At 39.4% G+C, this 23496-nt stretch overlaps 1 protein-coding gene across 11 annotated transcripts in view; it reads right to left on the reverse strand.

Moving 5' to 3' along the window:
* TTLL5 (tubulin tyrosine ligase like 5) overlaps positions 1-23496 on the reverse strand; it is a 301096-nt gene that overhangs the window by 68977 nt on the left and 208623 nt on the right. For 9 of the 11 annotated variants that reach the window (XM_023184491.2, XM_023184480.2, XM_023184475.2 and 6 more), the window contains one exon: positions 10334-10551. In XM_023184491.2, coding sequence (XP_023040259.2) covers positions 10334-10551 — 218 coding nt within the window. Of the gene's footprint in view, positions 1-6441; positions 7053-10333; positions 10552-23496 lie in introns of those variants that run through there. The other 2 variants (XM_023184450.2, XM_023184501.2) reach the window with 2 other exon arrangements.

Below are 23496 nucleotides of genomic sequence, written 5' to 3' on the forward strand. Positions count from 1 at the left end.
CTTTCTGTATTTCAATTAGTTTACTCTGTTGTCCTTTCATAGCTTTTCAAATTAAACAATTAACTCACTTATTTTTAATCCTTCTTGTCTTTTAAATAAATGCATTATATTTTTGAGTGCAGTTTTGGTTATTCCACAAATTTGATGTGTAGTACTTTTATAGCCATACAGTTTAAAATATTTTATAATTTTCATTATGATTATCTCTTTAATGCATAAGTAATAGGTACTCTATTTTTTTTTAATTTCCAACACATGGTTTTTTTTTTAAAAAAACCTCTTTTTATTATTTCTAACTTAAGTACTTTGTGGCTGAAGAGTGTGAACCGTTTGATATTGATATTTTGAAGTGCATGGAGCCTTCATTTGTGACATAGTATGTGCCGAATTTTTTAGAAACATTCCAGATATACTTGAATACCATTGAGTGCAGGAGTCTATGCATAACTGTAACTGCTTTTCCGGCTGTGAGCTATGATTCATAATTGGGCTGTAAAATGAATTTCGGGGCTCACTACCAGCATTAAAAAATAGAAGACAGTATTTTGTGAAATTTTAATTTCACATATACACATACATATAGATAGGTATTTTTACTGGGTTGCATATAAAATGCCTTTTCTTTTTTTAGATCATTTCGCCTATGACACAGCCCTCAGGAAGTCCTGAGAACATGTGCCCCTAAAATGTATTTTTTATTTTAAGTGCTGGTTCAAAAAGATGAAAAGCCTCTTGTTAAAGCAAAATGTTAATTCTGTATTTCAAATATTCAAGTCCTCAGTAATTTTTGAGTTATTTGTTACTGACAGAAGTAAATTCAAATAAATTACCCGCTAATATTAATGATTTGCTAGTTTCTCCTTATAATTTTGTCAGCTTTTGATTTCTATAAGTTTATGATGTTAAGTGCATACAAGTGCTTTTCTTTATTCCTCTTAGTGATTTTTGCTTCTATTTTATCTGATATTAACATTGCTATACCAGTTTTTCTTCTGATTAGTATTTCATAATTGATCTTTTCCAACCTTTTATTTTCTACCTTTTGTTGGGATTTTACTTTATGGATGTCTTTTATGTAGCGAATAACTCAACTTTTTAAAAAGATGCAATTTGATCATCTCTTTTTTAATGGAAGAGTTTAATCTATCAACATTTATTTGGATTATGTGCATATGTGGACTCATTTCTATTATCTCAGTTTTTGTTTTCTATTTATCATCCTATTCCTTTGCTTCTTTTTTTTTTTTTTGAGACAGAGACTCACTCTGTCGCCCAGGCTGGAGTGCAGTGACGCATAAACTTGGCTCACTGCAACCTCAGCCTCCTGGGTTCAAGAGATTCTCCTGCCTCAGCCTCCCGAGTAGCTGGGATTACAGGCATGTGACACAACACCTGGCTAATTTTTGTATTTTTAGTAGAGACGGGGATTCATCACGTTGACCAGGCTAGTTTCGAACCCCTAACCTCAAGTGATCCACCTGCCTTGGCCTCCCAAAGTGCTAGGATTACAGGCGTAAGCCACCGTACCCAGCCTCCTTTGCTTCTAATTTTCCTACCTCCCATGAATTAATAAAGTATCTACATTTCCCTTTCCCTGCACTGTTGGTTTGAAAACTATAGGCTGCCTCTTAATTATTTAGTTATTTTTTCCTAAGTGTAAAGTCATTCAGTATTTCTGTCCTGACCTCAAAGTTGACACAGACCCTTATCAACTAAACACTCTAGGTCCCTGTATCTTGTCTTTGTTATCTCTAAACGGTTTTTGTCTTCTTAAAGAACAATAATTATTTTTATAGTCATTACCATTGATCACAACACAAATGTGATTTCTTTTAGTAGGGAACAACAGCAGCTGCAGAATACAACTACACTGACCAGCAGACATTGGACGCCATATATGTCAGAGAAACATATTATCTCATTTAATCCTAAGAACAACTCCAAGACATAGTAATATTTTATAGATAATGAAACAGAAGCTTAGAGCTATCTCTAGAAAAGTTAATTAAGCCAAGAACCCAGGATCCGAATCTCATTTCAAATTCCAGGCTGTTAACAACTGTACTCTACTGGCTCCCATACGCTACTCTACAAGGCATAAATAATGAGATCATTGTTATTTAGTGATCCTTGATGCATACGACTTGACATAGAATACCGTGTCACCACCACCACTGCCATCACTATCTCCTCCACCACTTCCATCTCCACCATCACCACGCCATTTGCTGAGAACTTACGAAGATAAGCTATCTCAGGCGCTGGGAATGAGCTTATCTCCTCTCAGAAACAAACCATGCAAGCAGAGATCTTAACTGTCTTGTCCACTGGTGTTATCACTGGTGTCTAGGGCAATGTTGGGCAAAATGGACATTCAATATATATGTCATGAAAGGGTGAAGACAAGGTATCTGTCTTTGAGAGAGCTACAGAAAGCAGAATATATGAAAAAAGGAAAAATAAAACAAGGAGGTAGATGGCAGAGTCAGCTGAGGAGGTGAGGAAGGGGCAGCTGGGAAGGATGCACCAAGGCAAGACACTAAAACCGAATTTTGAATAAAAGGCAGGACTTAGGTTCAAGAGGCCTAAGGGCACTCTGCAGAGATGACATGGGTATGCAGGAACAAAGAACGGGAAGCATATGTGTGGAGCAGTCTGTGCAAAGTGGTGATAGAGTATGAAAAAGGCAGGAGACAGGAGAGAGGTCATATTGCAGAAGGCTTGAATGTCAGAGTCAGGACTCTCAACTTTATCTTGTGGGCACCTGGAAGCCTTCAAAGATTTCAGAAAAATGGGCTGGGTGCAGTGGCTCAGGCCTGTAATCCCAGCACTTTGGGAGGCCAAGGCGGGCAGATCATGAGGTCAGGAAATCTAGACCATCCTGGTCAACATGGTGAAACCCCGTCTCTACTAAAAATACAAAAGAATTAGCTGGGCATGGTGGCAGGCGCCCGTAGTCCCAGCTACTCGGGAGGCTGAAGCAGGGGTATCACTTGAACCTGGGAGGCAGAGGTTGCAGTGAGCCGAGATCGCACCACTGCACTCCAGCCTGGGTGACAGGGCGAGACACCGTCTCAAAAAAAAGAAAAAGATTTCAGAAACATGGTGTAAAGAACTACTTTGGAGATGATTTTTAAAAGTTGTTTCCTGGGCCTACTCATGTATTTCTTTAAGAAGAACCAATTTAGACAGCTTGAAAATTTCCACTTGTTCTATGTTCTAGTTAAGTCTTCTTTTTCTTCAAGAAGAACCAATTTATACTTGATATTTTTCAAAATATTATCTTTCATCTACTTTTTAAAATTGTACATAGTGTGCACCGTGTTCTCATAATTTTTCACTCTCCTATATCTACTTTTAAAGTCTTTCTCTTATTTTTACTTCTCTTATTTTTCTGGCAGAAGTATGTTTATTTTCTTTTTCTGGGTTCCCCTGACCCAAGCTAAATAAGATTTTGAACTTAACTAATTTTATTGCTTGCTTTTCACTTTATATTACTTTTCTTCTTAATTTCCTTAAGTCTGTTTTTCTTAGCTTTGTTTTATGGTTCCTTTTCTAACTTCGTGTGATAAAAGCTTACTTCAGTTATGACAAATATGTGGCTTATTCACCATTCTCAGCATCTTCCCTGTCTGTGGCAGATGCTACTAACCTATCAAAGCACTCTTTTTTGCTGAGCTCAGGGAAGTCCGCACAGGTCTTTCCAAAACAACACTGGGCAATCAGCTGAAGCCAATTTATCTATTGAAGCCAATTTACCATTTGTATCTTAGTTAATTTCTTTTTCGTCTTTCAGTATTTTAGTAATGAAAATGATGAAGATTATGAATTTACCTTTGAGTACATCTTTGACTTCCTCCCTCCCTCCTTCCCTTCCTTGACAGACTACCTTTGAGTATATTTTTGCCTGACTTCCTTCCTCCCTCCCTCGCTTCTTCCCTTCCTTCCTTCTTTTTGTTGAAGAGTCTTGCTCTGTTGCCCAGGCCGGAGTGCAGTGGCGCGATCTTGGCTCACTGCAATCTCCACATCCCCCAGGCTTGAGTGATTCTCGTGCCTCAGCCTCCCGAGTAGCTGGGACCACAGGTGCCATGCCACCACGCCTGGCTAATTTTTGTATATTTTGGTAGAGACGGGGTTCGCCATGTTGGCCTGGTTGGTCTAGAACTGAACTCCTCACCTCCAGTGATCCCCACCTGCCTCGGCTTTCCAAAGTGCTGGGATTACAGGCATGAGCCACTGCGCCCGGCCTTTATATTTAATATCTCATTTTAGTGGAAAGTGGTCTGAGACTGAGGCATGTATGATTTCTACTTTTTGAGGATTTAATTGAAACATTCCAGTTTAGAAAACTATTCCACAGGATCTCTGTAGGGCACAAAGTTATATATCTATTGATTTACTCTTATTAACTGACCCCTTTCTGTCCTTATGTTGAGTCTTATTTGCCTATACTACTGGCTATTATTTCTATTCTCTTTTTGTAGTTTGTTATTTTAGGTTGAATCTGTCTTTTCTCTCATCATTTTCGAAAATCTTTGTATACTTCTTCCTCAAATTTTTGGCATTTGTCTTTTAGTTTGCAAATTCAGTTTTCTGCAGTGGCCAATTTCTATTTACTGTCTTCAGCCCAATTTTTCACTTAGGTAGTTCTCATCTCTGTGCAATCCTCCCTGACTGCAGGCCCCTTGCTCCTTCTATATGATAGCTTTGTCTAGTTCTCCACACAGATGCTCTCTACTCTTACATTTTGTTAAGGATACACATTAGGTATTTTTAAAAATGTTATTATTTCTTGCTTAAACTCATTCCAGAGGTAAGAAGCCTCTGAATCTTCTCCATGAAGACTTCTTTTTTTTTTTTTTGGAGACAGAGTCTCTCTCTGTTGCCCAGGCTGGAGTGCAGTGGTGTGATCTTGGCTCACTGCAATCTCTGCCTCCCAGGTTCAAGCGATTCTCCAGCCTCAGCCTCCTGAGTAACTGGGATTACAGACACACGCCACCACACCTGGCTAATTTTTTGTATTTTTAGCAGAGATGGGGTTTTACCATGTTGGCCAGGGTGGTCTCGAACTCCTGACCTCATGATCTGCCTGCCTCAGCCTCCCAAAGTGCTGGGATTACAGGCATGAGCCACCGTGCCCAACTGAAGCCTTCTTTTAAGCTATACCACCTATTCCCAGGCCCCAAGATTTTCCAGTATTTGCTCATCCTTAAAGAAGGTCTAAATCTGCCAAGGGCTTATATTCATGGAGAAACTGATGTGGATGGATTCTATCAGAGGTTAGCATAAATTCCTGCCAAAATCTTTTAAAAAGGGGTTTTCATACTCAGGTGAAGGAGGAGGGAAGTGAGGGATGGGAAATATCCAGCAATTATATTACAATTTCAACAACCATTTTAACATCCGAGGAGGCAGGCACGAGAAGTCAGATTTTAATTAAAATTATGCCAATAAGAATCAGCAAAGGAAAACCCATCATTCCATGGCTCTCATGTAGCTTTCCTCCCCACTAAGACACACACAATCATGCAGCTTTTGATTAGGTGTGGTTGTAGCACCCATGCCTCTGACTGATATCACTGTCCACACCAAAAGCAACCCCTAGGGCCTCCTAATGCACCACTGAGGTCCAAATGAGGAGGGTTAGTAGAAGACAGACAGTCTAAGTGGCAGAGCTCCTGACTGACACTCACATCCTTTCTACCCTCAGGCCTTGCCCCTCACAGCGAGGGCATATTATTGTCTGTGGTATTCTAGGTTTCCCTTTCATTTCCTAGACTGCACTCTCCCAGAAGACACTATACAAAAGCCCTCCATGTTGTTCTTCCATCCAGTCTTCCTGTGCTGCATCTAACAGAAATTCCCCCAGCACCTCTAATATGAGTGGCATTAATTCTTCCTCCATTTAAGCGGTAAAACTGGTATGGAAAAAGAGAGGAGTGAATGAGTTCCTAAGTGCATACATTGTATTTTCTTCAAAAGCAATATTTTAGGATAATTAATCTGCCATTTGCTGTACAGATAGATGTAGATAGATAGATTGGCAGGGACCTTTGAAATCTGTGATGTACGGGAAGAGTCTGAGGTAAGCACAGCGGGTGAAATGAGTTCCAGTTTGAGCTCAGCCACTGACCACCTGAGTACCTTGTTGTACTCATATCCCCACAACTATGCCTAGATCCCTTTATCTTCTACCACAAACATTTTATAATTACCTACCTTGGAAATGCATAATGTAGAGAATCCTACATTAAGGATGAATATGTTACAGATTCAACTATGCTTCTTGAAACTGCACATAATAAAAGGCTGGCAGAACATGGTTAACCCACAATATGGTATCTTCTATGCTCGCCTCAAGAACTTTTGGACAATTATTAAGTCCTAATTCCTTTGCCCTGAAATCTTCTCACTTTAATGACTCATGTTAAAAAGATAACATTTTTAAGCTGATGTTTATTTTCATATTGTTCTGACATTAATCTCTTAAACATCTGTCATCATATGGCTGACCTCACCAAATGTTCAGGTAACATTAATTGGGATTTGGTGCTACCAGGCTACCCAGTCCTGATGGCTTTCCTCCCTGCTAATCCCTAGCAGCCTTTAACAAACAACCACTGTCCTGGGTGCTGACTCAGAACAGTAGTTACCACCAACTTACACTCAGGTCACCCTGATGAGAATCACCCAAGCCCTGGGTAAAGAAGGTCATCTCAGCTATTTAAGGAAGAGTACTGCAGTTCAGTCTGTGCTTCTTCAACAGTTTTCTTTCTTCAGAGAAGTCTCCCAGGTTACAACAGCTTTGGTCCCACCCTTTCAAATTCATTCAGTCTGAGTTTTGCCCTTGTGCCTGGCAAACTTCAATCTCCTCAGGTTTCTTTCTCCATATTTCCTGGAGAGTATGATTCTGGCTCTGAAAAAAGGTCATTTACAAGGAAGAGACAGTTCAGATGCATGTAGTTGTGTGTAGGCTGTCGTCCTTCTCAGTTCAGCTGACTGCTTGGAAGAAATACCACAAATAGTTTTGAAAGGAGGATCTGAAGCGGGTACTAAATTATGAAGTGTTGCAAACATTGGAGAAGAAAATCAAGAAAGATTATTGGCACTATGAAAATGGTAAAAAAAAAAAAAAAAATCTAAATCATTCCCTTCACAACTGACAAATGAGATTTAGCTAAATGAAATATAAGTGTATGAATTTGAGAACGACAACAAAGAACTGCTGGGACAAGAGAGGCTGAGGAAAATGGCTTGAAAGCATCAGGATTAAAGAGCAAATGTGCTCATAAAAAAGCTTTCAATGGAATAGACAGAAAACAAGTCATTTTGGTTAATTATTCAGTAGGGACACTGGGTTTTGTTTTACAGATGGGAAAATGAAACCTTTAGAGGGAAAGCAACTTGAGTATTATCATAAAGAAATAGGACCCCACTGTTCTGATTCTCAACTCCCTTTGCACCAAAATCCAAGTGACATTCCATCTTTAATGTTCTATTCTTCTCTAAACTCAAAACTCAACCCTCTAGGATGTGGAAACTTTGATGCTCTTGGAAATTGCTTCTATATTTGTCTAATGCCAACTTCTGTGCTAGAAGAAGTTTGAAGTTCAACCCAAAAACACACGGCTTGGCATGGTCCAAAGCTCATTACAATTTCTCATTAGTTGCGTCTCTTGAGGCGACTATGGCATTCCTGAGTGTGACTCAGTATCACCAGTCATAACTGAGGGTTCCTGATTAATCTGAACTGAGCCAGAGTAAAGGCCACAGTAAGATCCAAGCAAATGAAGCAACACATCTTGTAGGAAGAAAGTAAAAAATTTACATGAAAATTTCTTGAAATGCCATCTTGCTACTAAGCATAATAGTACCTAACACTGATTTAGCATGTATTATATACCAGGCACTGTATTTGTGCTTGATATTCATCAATTCATTTATTTATCTTAATAACCCTATGAGGCAGGTACTATTACCATTCCCATTTTAAAATAGGAAACTGAGTCACAGAGACGTTGAGTAACTTGCTATGCTGGCTAGGAACAAGAATTACTTTAGAACAGTGAGAATATATCAACTGATACTCAGGATCCTGATTTCAAGAGCCATGAAAAGTTTCTCTAGATTAAAAAGATTACTTCATCAATCCAAATAAAGCATGGGGTTTAGTTCATAGTAATGTGCCAATGACAGTTTCCTAGTATGGTACATTCCTCAAATGCACCACAGCAATGTCAGATGTTAACAATGGAAAAAATGCTGGGCAAGTGGTAGGTGGGAATTCTTTGTACTACCCTTACAACTTTTCCGTAAATCTAAAATTAATATAAAATACAGTTTGTTTGTTTGTTTGTTTTAAAAAAAACTTTATCAGGATACTTCACAGGGGGAGCTTTTCATTGTTCAGATGAAAAGCCATGCTATTCTTTTTCCTAAAAGTTAGAAGAATATCTGAAAACACTGGGGTCCTTACAATGCTGTACATTTTACACATAAGTGAGAGAACGTTAAAGTCTTTATTAGTACTAACTTAGCTTCAGAGACTTGTCCTAGAGTTTTAAAGGCAAATTGGAAACTATTTCCTGGAACAACGCCTCACAGCATGCCTTTTGATACCTGGATTATATTACTTAAATTCTGAAGAAATCTCTGCTTTTTCTCCCCTTCTGTGCATTTTTGATGTTGAGTTGTTTCCGGTTTTCCCACACTCTTGCCTGTCACAAAGAAGAAACCACAAAAATGCTGCAAAGCAAAGTCTGTCCAAAGAGCTGCAGTTCCATCTCAGGAGGCTGTGGAGTTCTTCCGCCAGCAGTGAGTTCAGGGCAGTAGCAAGCAGTGTCTTCAAACGCCCAGCCCTGCTGCCTGGGCCCACCTCTCCACCAGCTAGCCACACAGGCCACCAAGGGCCCTCTGAGAGTACTGGCAATAATCACAGAATCCACAAGGGGCACACTGGCAAATTCAACATTCACATTTGGCTCAAAAATTTTCCCAGTTAACTATGGGCTTTCCAAATCTGTGAAGGAGAGTGTGGTTTTAGAATGCATATGATGGTGACCAAGGCTTACTGAGTTCTTACCTAGGCTGGGCCTTACTCTATGTACTTCACACATATTAACTCTGTTAACATTTAACAACTGACCTAGGAGGTAGATACTCTTACTGTTTTATTTTCACAAATGGAAACATGAGGAAGCTGAGACTAACAGATTAAGTAACTTGTAACTTGCAGAAGGTGTCAAATTAGTAAAGTGTGACCTGAGGATGTGAATCCAGGCAGTCTGGTTGCAGAGGCTGCACACCTAAGGATTTGACTCTACTCTTTCCAGAGTGAGAAGACACACAGTTTCCTTTCTATTTTGCTGCTGGCATTCAACCACAAACTACAGCCTTTCTAATGCCCCTTCCTACTACTCCAGAGAGTTCTGCAGTCATTACAATGCCAGCTCTTCCCAGAATAGGGCTTGGTACTTAGTGGGCACTGAATAAATATTTGTCGGATAAATGAATAATGGCAGCAATATAATTAACACAGCCACAAGGGATTGTTTTCTACCTAAATCCAGAATTTGATTTACCATCCAAGGAGGAAAAAACAGTAATGACTTTTTCTATGTTCTAGGATTCTTCTCACAACTAACATTGATCTTCTGAAGGACAAATGAATGAGGAGCCTCAATGACAGCAAGAGAAATACACAAATGTCCACTACACAAAAACACAGCAGACAATGCCTGCCTCTTCCAGACATCTCTGAAAGTTCCCCAAGTTTAACCTGAAGAAGGGCTGCTAGAACTAATGCTCTTCACCAATCTATTTCTAGTTCACTGGCTAAAAAGTGGCTGGAGGTAGAGTGAAGGATTTTGATTTACAAAAATTTGATTCAGGAAAGAAAACGTCCTTTTGGTGTAAACGGGTAGACTACAAAAGGTATTAAAAACACCGTTGCTACACAGAGCTTGCTGACTAATGTCAATGAGGTTATATCATCCTCCTAGATGAAATCTCAATCCTAATATCTTCCAATTCAAATGCTTAAAAGTGAACAAACGAAGGGGAAGCAGGGTGTTGAATTTTGTATGAAATTGAAAAGAGCTGATTCTGCAGGGCTTGTCCCTGCCACAGGGTGGTGGCCATCTGCTTGTTTCAGTAGTTCCCGGGGAGATTCTAATCTGTAGCCTGCGCTGAGAACTAGGGTTAGCCTTTATTTCCCAGCAGGTGTTCTTGTTTCCAGTACTTCAGTATGATTGGTCTTGAAGAGTAACAATAAAGAGTCCTATTAGCTTAGAATTGATAAAACTCAGTAGAAATTGAACAGAAAAAAACTTACTTGGAAGCCCTCTGGGATGTTGCCCTTCTGAGCACTTGTTTGTGGTTGGGTGGGGGTTTGGGGACCAGGGAGGCGCAAGAACTTGGAGGTGGTACTGCTTTTTGTGGCAGAGTGGTTGGCTTCTGGCCAATAGCTGTGGCACTGGAAATTCTACAACCTGCACCATTATTCATTGTCCATAAATTGGAGTTAGGTAGTGTCTGGCTGCCAAAGATTGCCTACAAAAAAAAAAAAAAAGAAAGAAAAAAAAATGATCGATGGACATCACCTTCACAACCCATTTACTTTATTAACTAGTCTGTAATCCTGTCAAGGGGCAAAAAGAAAAGGAAAACTGTTAAAGTGTTTTTTTTTTTTTTTTTTAAAGGAAAAACTTCTCTAATGTTGCCAGTGCAGCTCTAGATTCAGAGAAGGGGAATATTCTGAAGCAGAGAGTTGAAATGCTCTTGTTGAAAGTACACTGGGCTAGGAATCAGGGCACCTGGGACACTAAGTGTTGGCCCACATGCGTGAATTAGAAAAGCATTTGATCTCTCATTGAAGTTTCCATAATTGTTAAATTCAACATGTTTCTAATGAATGTCTCTTTCGAGGCGTGAAGTACTAGAAATAGAGCACAGAATAAAACTGTCTTGCAGCTTAACTTGATTCCTGCCCACTTCAAAACTCTGAGCTCCTCTAGAAAGTTTGCAGGCAGGAGGCAAGGGGAGGAGTCAGCATGGCTAGGGCATGGTGAACAAATACAGAAAGATGAGGCTGCCACAACAACCATGAGCCAGGCCTGGTTATAATCTTTAGGGCTAGTTCAGAATTCTAGCCTAGAAACACTTTGTTGACCTAAAGATTAACATAAGATTTTACATTTGAAAGCACTTTCAAAGTAAAATTACTATACAAATGTTTGTTATATGAATACAATCGACACAAGGATATTTTTGCTCAGAGGGTAAGCCTATAAATAAATAAAGACCTAAAAATCACCATCTAAACATCACAAATGCCAACATATATAATTAGGATATAAAAGTATACTTCCTTCAAGTAGACGCTTAAAAAGTTTATACAACTTATCTCATTAAAAGTAGTCTTTTTGTGTCTCAATTTTGTTACTGGTCTTTCAATACTGCTTTCAACATGCATTGTAAAAACTTTAAATGAGAAATAATATTAAGCGAAAAATAACATCATTGACAAAATACCTAGTATTTTTTATTAAAGAAATTTCTGGCAATTGATTTCCATTTGTACATACAACACGTAAAGGACACATGGCGAGGCATGATGAAGTAATATGAGATGCTCTTAGGAAATATTCATCTTCTAGACAGAGTTTGCTAGTATTACTTTTGCCCTTTATGAATTTTATTTTTTCAGATTTAAAAGATGAACTGGGTACCTTTAGTAAAATGTTAACCAACCCTTGTATACGCATGACTTAAAATGTCTCATTTTCAGGAAATGTGTCAAAGGTTCTAGGCTAAGTAGATATGAGAGGGGGGTTCAGGGGTCTTGTGTGGAGTAAATGTGTTTGACTGAAATGCTTGACAAACAACAAAGAGATTTCAGAGTTAAAGGGTCTGAGCATTTTCAATCGGACCAATCTGACTGAGATGTCCCCAACCTGTGTAAACCACTTGAGGGAGAAACTGAAGAGCTGCAATTTTTCTCCATCTCTGATCCACAGAAGAGGAACAAAGACAAAGCCAGGTGCAGTGGCTCACACCTGTAATCCTAGCACTTTGGGAGGCTGAGACATATGGGTCACTTGAGCTCAGGAGTTCGAGACCAGCCTGGGCAACATGGCAAAACCCCGTCTTTACAAAAAATACAAAAATTAGCTACACGTGGTGGCGCATGCCTGTAGTCCCAGCAACTCAAGAGGCTAAGGTGGGAGAATCCTTTGAGCCAGGGAGGTGGAGGTTGCAATGGGTGAAGCACCACTGCATTCCAGCCTCGGTGACAGAGTGAGACCCCATCTCAAAAAAGGGGACGGGGGAGAGGAACAAAGACAGATCCAAGGCTGCAGGCAAAGCCTGGAGGGAAGCACTGTTGAGCGTGTACACATGGGGAGGTTTCCGGATGGTCCAAGAGAATCAAGGAGCCCTGACCCTGCTCATGCAGTCCTCCTCAGGATAAGCAACCAAAGCTTCCGGCAGGAGGCAGCCTTCTGGGACAGGGTCTACAACAAACCCTTTCTTTGCAGTTCCTGTTTCCATATTTGAGGGCCTTAAAATCTGTGTGAGAAACTCAACTGGAAGTAAAGAGGGACACAGGAACAGGCTGCCCCAGGCTTCTATTTTCCCCACTACATCCTAATAATTGAGGTTAGGTGTAAGGAGTGTTTGAAAAGTGCCTCATTCAAGATGGGAAGAGACCAAAAATCAGAGTGAGGGCTGAAGAGTTCCACATTGAGCCATATAAAGAAATTCCCTGGGTGAGTAGTAGAGGAGGGGGAAAAAATGTTGTTAGTTAAGAGCTCTTGGAAATCAAAATGTTCTTTATTAAATTATATATTTAATGTTGTAAGGGAACTGCCATTGAATAGAACATCTATTCAATACATGTTGCCATGGTGACAACTATAATTTTTTTCAAATTCATCATTTTTTCCCCCAAATCTGGAACATGTAAATACAAACGAAATAATGAGTGAAAATAGCAGGTTCAGAACAGTTTTAGTGAGCTCCTATTTTTGTTTTTTTAAAAAGAATACATACACACCATATATATCTATATATATAGATATATATGTACACACACACTCTCTCTCTCTCCTAGTATCTGCACAGAACAATTCTGGAAGGATACACAAAAAACTGGTAGCCTTCAGGGAGAAGAATTGGTTAGCTAGGGGTCAAGGTAGGAGGGAGACTAACTTTTTACCTATGTATCATTTGTATCTTTTGAATTTTACACTATGTGCATATAGTTATTTATTACAAAAATAAACTAATTATTCAAAAGACAAAAGAAGTCTAATTCCAATAACATTTAAGGAAGTAATAAATTATCTGTGACTACAAATCAAGATACTCAAGTGACGCCCAAGTTTTAACCAGCTGGGTATAGGATTCCCATTGGATTGGGCTAAAGAAGTAATTAACTGTTCAGCACTGGCTACAAAAGCAGATTAGGTCATAAGTGAAAGGCAGAGAGACCCAGAGTAAATGGAAAAGACATAGCTTGTGGTCAAATGTACCTCAGCTCAAATGTAGGCTTTGTCACTTAAAAGTGGGTGATCTTTTCAAGTTAACTTCTCAGCTTCAGCTTTCTCATAAGCAGTTAAAATTACTTCACCTTTAGAAGATGAGGAGCTTAATTTAAAAAAAAAATTACTTCATTGGATTTTTGGAAGTCAAATGAAGATCATGTAGGTAACCTTAGCCTAGGCATTCAATAAGAATTTCTTGAAATAAAGCAAAGACCTAGGCAAACAGCAGGCACTCAACAAATGTTCCATTCCTTCCCAAACTTTCACCTAACTCAGTTCTACTGAGAAACTAAAGGATGCAACGACGGGGAAGTCCACCTATCAGGAATCCTTCGTGAATGGTAGTTGCTTATGCATTTCTTCAACATATTTTTCCAGACTTATGACACTCACTAGTTGTGAAAGCAAATTCTTAAAACGAAAACATATGTTTAGGCTCCCCAGATCATATTTACTCAATTCTCTCTGGCAGAAATAATCTTTTCCTCTTCTGAATGCTTAGAAAAATGTATTTGTATGACTCATCACAGTACATTCGACCGTGTATTATAGCCATTTACGTGTGTACTTTTTCTCCGTTCTGGGTGATTCACACTGGAAATGGCTGAATTTATATATGATTAATTTTAGTTTCCCCTACAGTGACTAGTACAAAGATGCTTAATAAATGGAATAAAAAACAAAAACAAAAACCAAAAAAAACCCAACCCCAACTATTCATCCTTGTTTAGCAAAAAACTAAATTCTTACACAACAAAATAGGTAAATGTCTATTTAAATCCAGATGTAATCTTGTAAAAGGACCATTTTCTGGACTTCGAACAGTGCCTAGGGTGTTGTTTGTGTCCATCTCATACTCAACCACAACATACGTTAGCCCTTCTGCAGACCTCCAACAAAAACCACTTCACACCTTCCGAAACGCAAAATTTGTGGTAGGACCTTAGATACTGACGTTTTATATAAGACTAGTTTTCACTTCAAACGATAAAATAAAATAATGTAGAAGAACTTACTGCCTAGGAAACTGCTACTTGCCTGGATACAATTGCTTCTTCCTTTCTTCTTAATATTACTACTCTGATTTTGTTTGGATCATAATGTTTGTCCAGCTAAAGAAAACATATTTCTAAATCTCTCTTTTACCTAGGGATAACACATGATCTATGTTCTGGACAATGAGATGGAAACAGCAGTTTCTGGTTTTGGGGAAACAGAAGTTTTTGGGAAAGCTCTTTAAAAGGCAGACTCGGCCGGTGCACATCTTGTGTCCTTCCATGTTCCCTGTTCTTCCCACCTAGAACACGGATATCTAGCAAGAGGTGGACAGGCATAGGGTGAAAGTTACTTGCTAAGGATTGCAGAGAATAAAGACAGAAGGAGCATGGGTTTCTGATGGCACCATGAAGTCTGCAAGAGCCTATTTCTAGATTTCTGACTATGTGGGAAAAAAGCCCCTCTAACTTAATTAAACTATTGGTGGGAGAGAGGGTTCTGTTACAAGCAGTCAAACGGAATCTTAACTGATACTAGAAATAATTCTCAATCTACCACAGATTCAAGCTTGCCTAAGCCTCAATACAACAAACATGTACTGCATCTCAGAAGGCAGATACTCTTTCCAAATACAGTAAAAGGCCTCTAGGTTGTGACTTGTGGTTTGGTGATTATACTGTAAGACACTGAAAGGATAATGAAATGATTATAATTGCATACCATCTGAAACTCCAAAGAGTCAGTAATGTAGACAAGTCCCCAGGTATTTCACCAAAGCCAGGGCTAAGTGGGATGGGATTAAAGCAATCAAATCTGATAAGAAGAAACCCAGGAACACACTCAGGCAATGTTAAAAGCAGACATATAAATGGTTGTGTGTAAACTAGTGGCAGAAATCAGCCTCTCCAGCACCCCGAGAGCCCTGTACTGGCCCCAATCCTACAGCCCCACCAACTGAATTGCTCCATCATGTGAATTGTTCTGTCCTGATATTCATTCATAAAAGGGCAGAAGAATTATATGAAGTTCTCTCTAATAATGTGTAAGAAACATGAGGTTTCAATACACAATATTAACAACACAGGCATAGGAGCTGCACCATCATTAGTCAATGTCCTGGGAATGAGAAAGCTGTGTAAGCACTGGCCTCCACTCAAGACCTAGTCAACATACACTCAGCATATACATGACTCTTGCTTCTTTGCTGGGTGTGGGAAACAGCCACGCTACAGCAAGAAGACTCAGAGAAAAACCACAGTTTGAGGGTTGGCTTGGCCCCAGGCAAAAGACTGGAAAGGCCCTCCTTCTCCCACAACAGAAGGGTGCTCATGGGTGGGAAGGGAAAATTTCTGATGGACAGAACACAGACTGCAACTTGGAAGGTTCCGGGGAAGCAAGATCTGGGCTCTCTTACTAGAAAGATAATAGCGTTCAGAGATTAAATTCTGGGAGGATTTTTTTTTTTAATTCCTTCCAGAAAAACACTCCTTTTAGCCTTCACTCAGGCTTCTTCGTGATAGAGCAGAGCTGGATGCTTCTTCGTAGTGAAATAATTCTGTAAATTCATATTTTTGAGAATGAAGGGGGATAAAGTAGGCAAATGCTACTCTCTATTTGTGTAGGTTAACGTCTCTTTGTGACCCTTTTACTCTAATTTCAGATGAGCAAACATTTCTATGCAGTATTCTCCCCACGGTAGATTGTGTCCCAATTTGGATAAAATTCTCATGACATATACAAAGACACTTCTTGTCTGTTTCTCTCTGGAAGAAAACAGAGATGGTACATTTTCTTGAGCATGTAAGTTACTAATCACTCACCTTCCTACAATCAGGCCAAGACTGTTCAGAGCAAAGAACACATCCCGACTTTTATGCAACCCTGTGATGCTGTAAAAACCTTAGGGCCAAGGTGAGAGTGAGAGTAACTGTTTCTATTTTGGCAAAAGTAAGCTTCCAAAAGGCCTTTGTCTCACACTGTATGGACTTCTTGGCTGTCTTCCATTCACAATGTTTGTCAGCTGGGACAAGACTGGGGGCTGAGCAAGAGAAACAGTGCAACTTTTCTGGTGCTGTTATAAAGCACTGGGCAGTACTATGACCCCAATAGGAATGGGGCAGCAATCCAGAAGTTGCTACTCTTCATATAGAGAGACCAAGCACACAAATACCTAAGACAGGACATGGAACTGTCAAAGACGTTGAAAGCCTTCCAACATATCCTCTCATTTCTAAAACCAATTACAAAGCTCCCCCTCCTTTAGTGAGTAGGAAAGGAGGTTCTTACTACCTCAAGTGACCTACTCTTAAGGATATAAAGACAGATGCTTACCTGGACAGAAAAATTTCAAAACTATTATTCACTAACCAACTGAGATCAGTGTGATTCTTCAGAGAGTCCCTAAACTAACTGTACTTGCCAACATTTAAGAAACAATGAAGATAATTACAACTAGATATTCAAATATACTCAAAACTGAGCTTGGACTGGTGTGTGACATGACCAGCATAGTGTAGCTATGACACAGCTGGCTAAGACTAGGGTTGTAGTTCATGACCACAAAAGCCAGTGAAACCAAATTGCCCTAAGACATCACATGGGTGACCTTCCCTCATTAGCAGCCACACCTTCATCTAGCCGCAAAACCAGTCAGACAGTGATTGATGTTCTGATGCAAATTCAGACTCAGATGACCATATACACTCTACTTTGCTTTACATTTCTTTCGTATCTCCTTCAATGCCCAGCACTGTTTGGTCACACACACACACATACAAAGGCTGGCAGACTGACGTTTTTCTTTTTGAAACAAATTTCTTTAATAAATGTTCATTAGAAGTGTTAAAAATGATTTATAATTCTGCTCTCAGAGATAACCTGTTAACATTTAGATGTTTTTCTATGTATATACAAACGTATTTTCTATGTGTATGTATGTTTTTCTGTGTGCTGACAAAAAAATGGAATCATATGACACCTGATGTTTTGGAGCCTATTTTTATTTCATTCAAATACCTATTCTGAGCATTTTTCCCTAAATAAAGGTAGACCTAGACTGCTGCTTTTAATGGCATTTTTCCTAGTATGATTTATTATACTTAACCAATCATCAATGCTATAAATTGACACACTGAGGTACATCTATATTTGAAGCTATGGAAATATGTAAATGTGTTCACAGTGATTTTTCTTTTTTTTTTCTGAGATGGAGTCTCACTCTGTCACCAGGCTGAAGTGCAATGGCGGCGCGATCTTGGCTCACTGCAACCTCCAAGTCCCCAGTTCAAGCAATTCTCCTGCCTCAGCCTCCCAAGTAGCTGGGATTACAGGCATGCGCCACTATGCCCAGCTAATTTTTGTATTTTTTTTTTAGTAGAGACGGGGTTTCACCGTGTTGGCCACGATGGTCTCGAACTCCTGACTTTGTGATCTGTCCGCCTTGGCCTTCCAAAGTGCTGGGATTACAGGCGTGAGCCACCACACCTGGCCCACAATAGATTTTTGAGTTTAAAAAAAATAAAAATAGGCCGGGCGTGGTGGCTCACGCCTGTAATCCCAGCACTTTGGGAGGCTGAGGCAGGTGGATCACGAGGTCAGGAGATCAAGACCATTCTGGCTAATACAGTGAAATCCTGTTTCTACTAAAAATACAAAAAATTAGCCAGGCATTGTGGTGGGCACCTGTAGTCCCGGTTACTTGGGAGGCTGAGGCAGGAGAGTGGTGTGAACCCGGGAGGCGGAGCTTTCAATGAGCTGAGATCGCGCCACTACACTCCAGCCTGGGTGACAGAGTGAGACTCTGTCTCAAAAAAAAAAAAATTGCCCCCCATATCTTTTTATTTTTTTCTCTTTTTTTCCACAAATAGAAAAGCACCCCCAAAATCTTACAGTTCCATTTTGAAACACCATGTGTATGTGTGCGCACACACACACACAGAGGCATATATACACACACAATCAGGTTATTACCAATTTATTTTGCTTTTTAAGAATAGTGTTGTGATAAACATCATTTTAGCTATACCTTTTCACATATGCTGGATCATTTCCTTAAAATAATTTCCTTAAAGTAGAATAGCTAGATCAGAAATCTCTTTATTCTTCTGTTTCAAAACTTTTTCATATATATTCCCAAATTGCTCTCAGAAAAGGTTGTACCAATTTATATTTCATCAGTATGTTTGAATCAATTTATTTATCATTCCTTTGATTACTATGAGAAAAACAGCTTGCACCTGATGAAAAGCTAGCTCACAATTGATGCTAATGCTGTTTCTTGTCCTATTTACGTTTGTAAGATATTTATGCCTTTGGACAAACATGTCAATAATCTACACAGATATTATTCTAAAGAATAACCATTTAGGCCAGGCGTGGTGGCCCACACCTGTAATTCCAACACTTTGGGAGGCTGAGGCGGGCGGATCACTAAGTCAGGAGATCGAGACCATCCTGGCTAACACAGCGAAACCCCGTCTCTACTAAGTAATACAAAAAATTAGCTGGGTGTGGTGGCGTGTGCCTGTAGTCCCAACTATGCAGGAGGCTGAGGCAGGAGAATGGTGTGAACTCGGGAGGCGTAGCTTGCAGTGAGCCCAGATTGAGCCACTGCACTCCAGTCTGGGCAACAGAGTAAGACTCCGTCTTAAAAAAAAAAAAAATTTAACCCTGGTATTAATCATTCTTTTTATTCTTTCTTCTCATAGCTCTCTCTAGTAATTCTGAACAAATTAATTTGCATACCATATTTAATTGTTCAAGTATTAGTTTTAAAAATGTGTAGCTAATTAATACTTAATGAGCCTTGAGCTTCTCCTAAAACACTTCTTTAATATCATTTTAATCAATTTCTGTTTCTGGCATGGGAGGTTTAAGTAAAACCCCCAAGTTGAAATCATAATGCTATGTATATTTACAGTTAAAAATAATACGTAAGAGATATTTGCATATCCATGTTCATTGATGTATTATTCACAATAGCCAAGATGTAAAAGGAGCCTAAATGTCCATCAACGAATGAATGGAAAAAGAAAATGTGTTATGTAGTACCCACAAAAATTAAAAATAAAAAAGTAAAAAAAGAGAAAACGTGGTATGTATATGTGTATACACACACAATGAAATGTTATTCAGCCTTAAAAAAGAAGGGAATCCTGTCATACACTACAACACGGGTGAATCTTGAAGACATTATGCTAAGTAAAATAACCTAATCACAAAATCATTCCACTTAGCATGAGGTAGTGAAGCTCACAGAAAGTAGAATGGTGATTGTCAGAGGCTGGATGGGAAAGAGGAAAACAGGGAGTTGTTCAACGAGTACGGTTTCAGTCATGCGACATAAAAAAGATCTGGAGATCTGTGGTACAGTATGCATGCAGTTAACAATACTGTACTGTATACATAAAAATGGTTAAGAGGGTACATTTATATGTTTTCTACCTAAATGAAAAAAAAAAAGGTGATACACAATTAATTATAAGAGCAACAAACTTTTGACTTTTTTTTTTGAGATGGAGTTTTGCCCTTGTTGTCCAAGCTGGAGTGCAATGGCCGCAATCTTGGCTCACCGCAACCTCCGCCTCCCAAGTTCAAGTGATTCTCCTGCCTCAGCCTTCTGAGTAGCTGGGATTTTACAGGCATGCACCACCACACCCGGCTAATTTTTTGTATTTTTAGTAGAGACGGGGTTTCTCCATGTTGGTCAGGCTGGTCTTGAACTCCCGACCTCAGGTGATTCGCCCGTCTCAGCCTCCCAAAGTGCTGAGATTGCAGGTGTGAGCCACCACACCTGGCCTTTTATTGACCTTTTACCATGGGTCTGGCATTGCTTTAAGTGCTTTATCTTATCTCATTTATCCCTCCCAATCATATGACCTGTGTCTCCTCATCATCACCATTTACAGAAGAAGAAACCAAGGCACACAACATGTTAGGATATTTGTTCATAACTGAAGAGGTACTGAGTAGTAAGCTGGGATTCAAACCCACGGAGTATGATTTAAGAACCTCGCTATACTATGCTGCCTTTCTTATTTATGTTATGGTGATTCCCTTTTAAAGCAAACATATCTAAAGCAAATTTATTTAAATCATATCTCTTTTCTAAAGAAACCTAGCAATGTGTCCAGTTGCCACCAGATGTATATAAAGGACAAATTTCATTCACCTTGCTCCAAGATCATTCTCTTTCTTGAGGAGGAAAGGAAAGGCTGAAAAAATATGACTGTCTGTAAGCAAATATTTGTCACTTATTGTGAAAGTGGAAGTGTGAGTATGTAGAAAGACAACTTCAAAGGATCAGCCATGACCCCAGATAGAAAGCTCAACTGGCTAAAGAAAGATAGTTCTGCTTCATTTTCAATTGTGTGTTTTATCTTTCATTTGTTAGTACTTATAATAAATTATTTGTATATCGGGCCTCGTTTTCCTAATGTGTCTGTATCCTACGTGTCCTGATTACTAAAATGAAATAATTAGTCAAAGGCAATCTCTAAGTTTCCTTTACAACTTTGAGGTTATAAACATCTAACTTGTCTCTGTCTTCAAATGTATGATTTGTTTTGTTTGGCCCAGGATCTCACATGGTTGGTCTACTGTGCATATCTTGCACAGACCTTACTGTCATGTATCACTAAGTACTTTTCCCCTGGCTGCCACCATTTCAGATGGATAGATTGAAGTCTTTCATCATCTCACACAAAGTTACTGCTGGGAGTCCCTCATATACCTACAGACAAACAGAAACAAACCACAGGCCAAGGAGTGAGGGAAGAGAATGAAACTGGTCACCAGACAGCTGCAGCAAATTCACAGGATCACATTGCACAACAAACAAGATGAATCCTGAGCAGTTAGTATGTGAACAGTTGCCTCTTCATACCTACAACTAAGCAGAGTTCTGAATCTTAATTGATTACACTGACCCCCCTTTTTTTTTTTTAAAGATTTGTGTATACGAGAGTATATAGCAGTGCAGCAGCAATAATGCTGGAATGTCTTATCTGACTGGTAAGTGTGTAAACGAAAAAGAAAATGAAGAATCAATTCTGTCGTTGGGGAGGACGGTAGAGTGGAAAGGGGCTTTGGAAGTCCTCTGACCTGGTATGAATATTATCTCCACAATATTCACAATTGTGTGATCTTGGCTCAGTTACTCAAACTCTTTGAACATAGATTTCCTCATCAGTGGAATGGAGGTAAGACTACATCTGGTGCACAGGAAGCATTCACTGTATGTTCTTTTTCCTCTAAGATTCCAGAAGAATATTCCCCTTGCAGCAGCTTAGAAAGCAACATCATGATAACCAGGGGACTTATGTTACTATCAGTAATAAGTTAACACAATGAACGAAAGTCAGTATTGAATAATACACTAAGATCAGACTTATATGGTACTGAAAAAGCAAGCACAGGCCGGGGGCGGTGGCTCATGCCTGTAATCCCAGCACTTTGGGAGGCCGAGGTGGGCGGATCATGAGGTCAGGAGATCGAGACCATCCTGGCTAACACGGTGAGACCTCGTCTCTACTAAAAATACAAAAAATTAGCTGGGCATGGTGGCGGGCGCCTGTAGTCCCAGCTACTGGGGAGGCTGAGGCAGGAGAATGGCATGAACCGGGGAGGCAGAGCTTGCAGTGCACAGAGATCACGCTACTGTACTCCAGTCTGGGCGACAGAGCAAGACTCTGTCTCAAAAAAAAAAGAAAAAGAAAAAGAAAAAGCAAGCATAATATGAATTAAGCAAACATGTCATCTGTGGTAGTCACATTTGAAGACACCTGTCACGTTTCCTGGTGGTCTTCTGAAAAACACCCATAGAAATAAAATTAAAATGGTATTACCAGTAACAGTGTTGAAAGGACAAAATAATAATTAGAAAATTCATTCCTATATTATTAATAACACAGAATTAATAATAACCCATACAAGTGCTCCTAATATCCAAACCTCTAGAACAAATGTCAGGATACTGACATGGATTGTTAGGTGCTAATCCTATTACTTAATAAAAGTACAAGGGAGGGTAAAGTATGGGCATTTCCAAGATTGTTAAGCCCAAGAACATCTTAGTAAGATATTTCTTTCATTAAGAATTGAGGTAATTGGGATAACATCTAGGCCTAAGTTCAGGAAAACTTTTGAGATGGTGCTTACGAATAGGAGACTAATGAAGACACCTGAGAAGAACTTTTCAAACATAGTTTCATGGAAGTCAATAAATACTTGTTGGCTAGGTATGGTGGCTCACGCCTGTAATTCCAGCACTTTGGGAGGCCGAGATGGGTGGATCACAAGGTCAGGAGTTCAAGACTAGCCTGGCCACTATGGTGAAAACCCTATCTCTACTAAAAATACAAAAATTAGCCTGGCGTGGTGGCGTGTGCCTGTAGTCCCAGCTACTCAGGAGGCTGAGGCAGGAGAATCGCTTGAACCTGGGAGGCAGAGGCTGCAGTGAGCCAAGACTGCGCCACTGTACTCCAGCCTGGGCAACAGAGTGAGACTCCATAACAACAACAACAAAAAAAAGTACTTGTTGAATGTATAAATTGCAAGTTAAAATTTATGTAATAGTACTTATAGTTGCTGTTTATTGAATGCCTTATTAAGTAGGAGGTAGCATATAGCATAATAGCCAGGAGCTTTGATGCTGCAGGCTGACAGACCTGGGTTCAAATCCCAGTTCTACCAGTTATTATTTATGTGACATTGAGAAAGTTACATAAATGATACTATGCTTTTTCATCTGTGAAATGAGGCTAATAAGAGGGCAGCTTTTGTAAAGATCCACTGAGATAATAAAAAAAAATGGCCACTTTGGTGCTTGACATATGGTAATATCAATATCACATCCTGAGAACTACAATCATGATAACACACAGGTATATATCATCACCTCCAAATTAGAGATAAGGAAAATGAGGTTCTAAAAGTTTGAATAACCTGAGTCATGGAC

Source organism: Piliocolobus tephrosceles, chromosome 6 (genome assembly GCF_002776525.5).
Source record: "Piliocolobus tephrosceles isolate RC106 chromosome 6, ASM277652v3, whole genome shotgun sequence".
Taxonomy (NCBI): Eukaryota; Metazoa; Chordata; class Mammalia; order Primates; family Cercopithecidae; genus Piliocolobus; species Piliocolobus tephrosceles.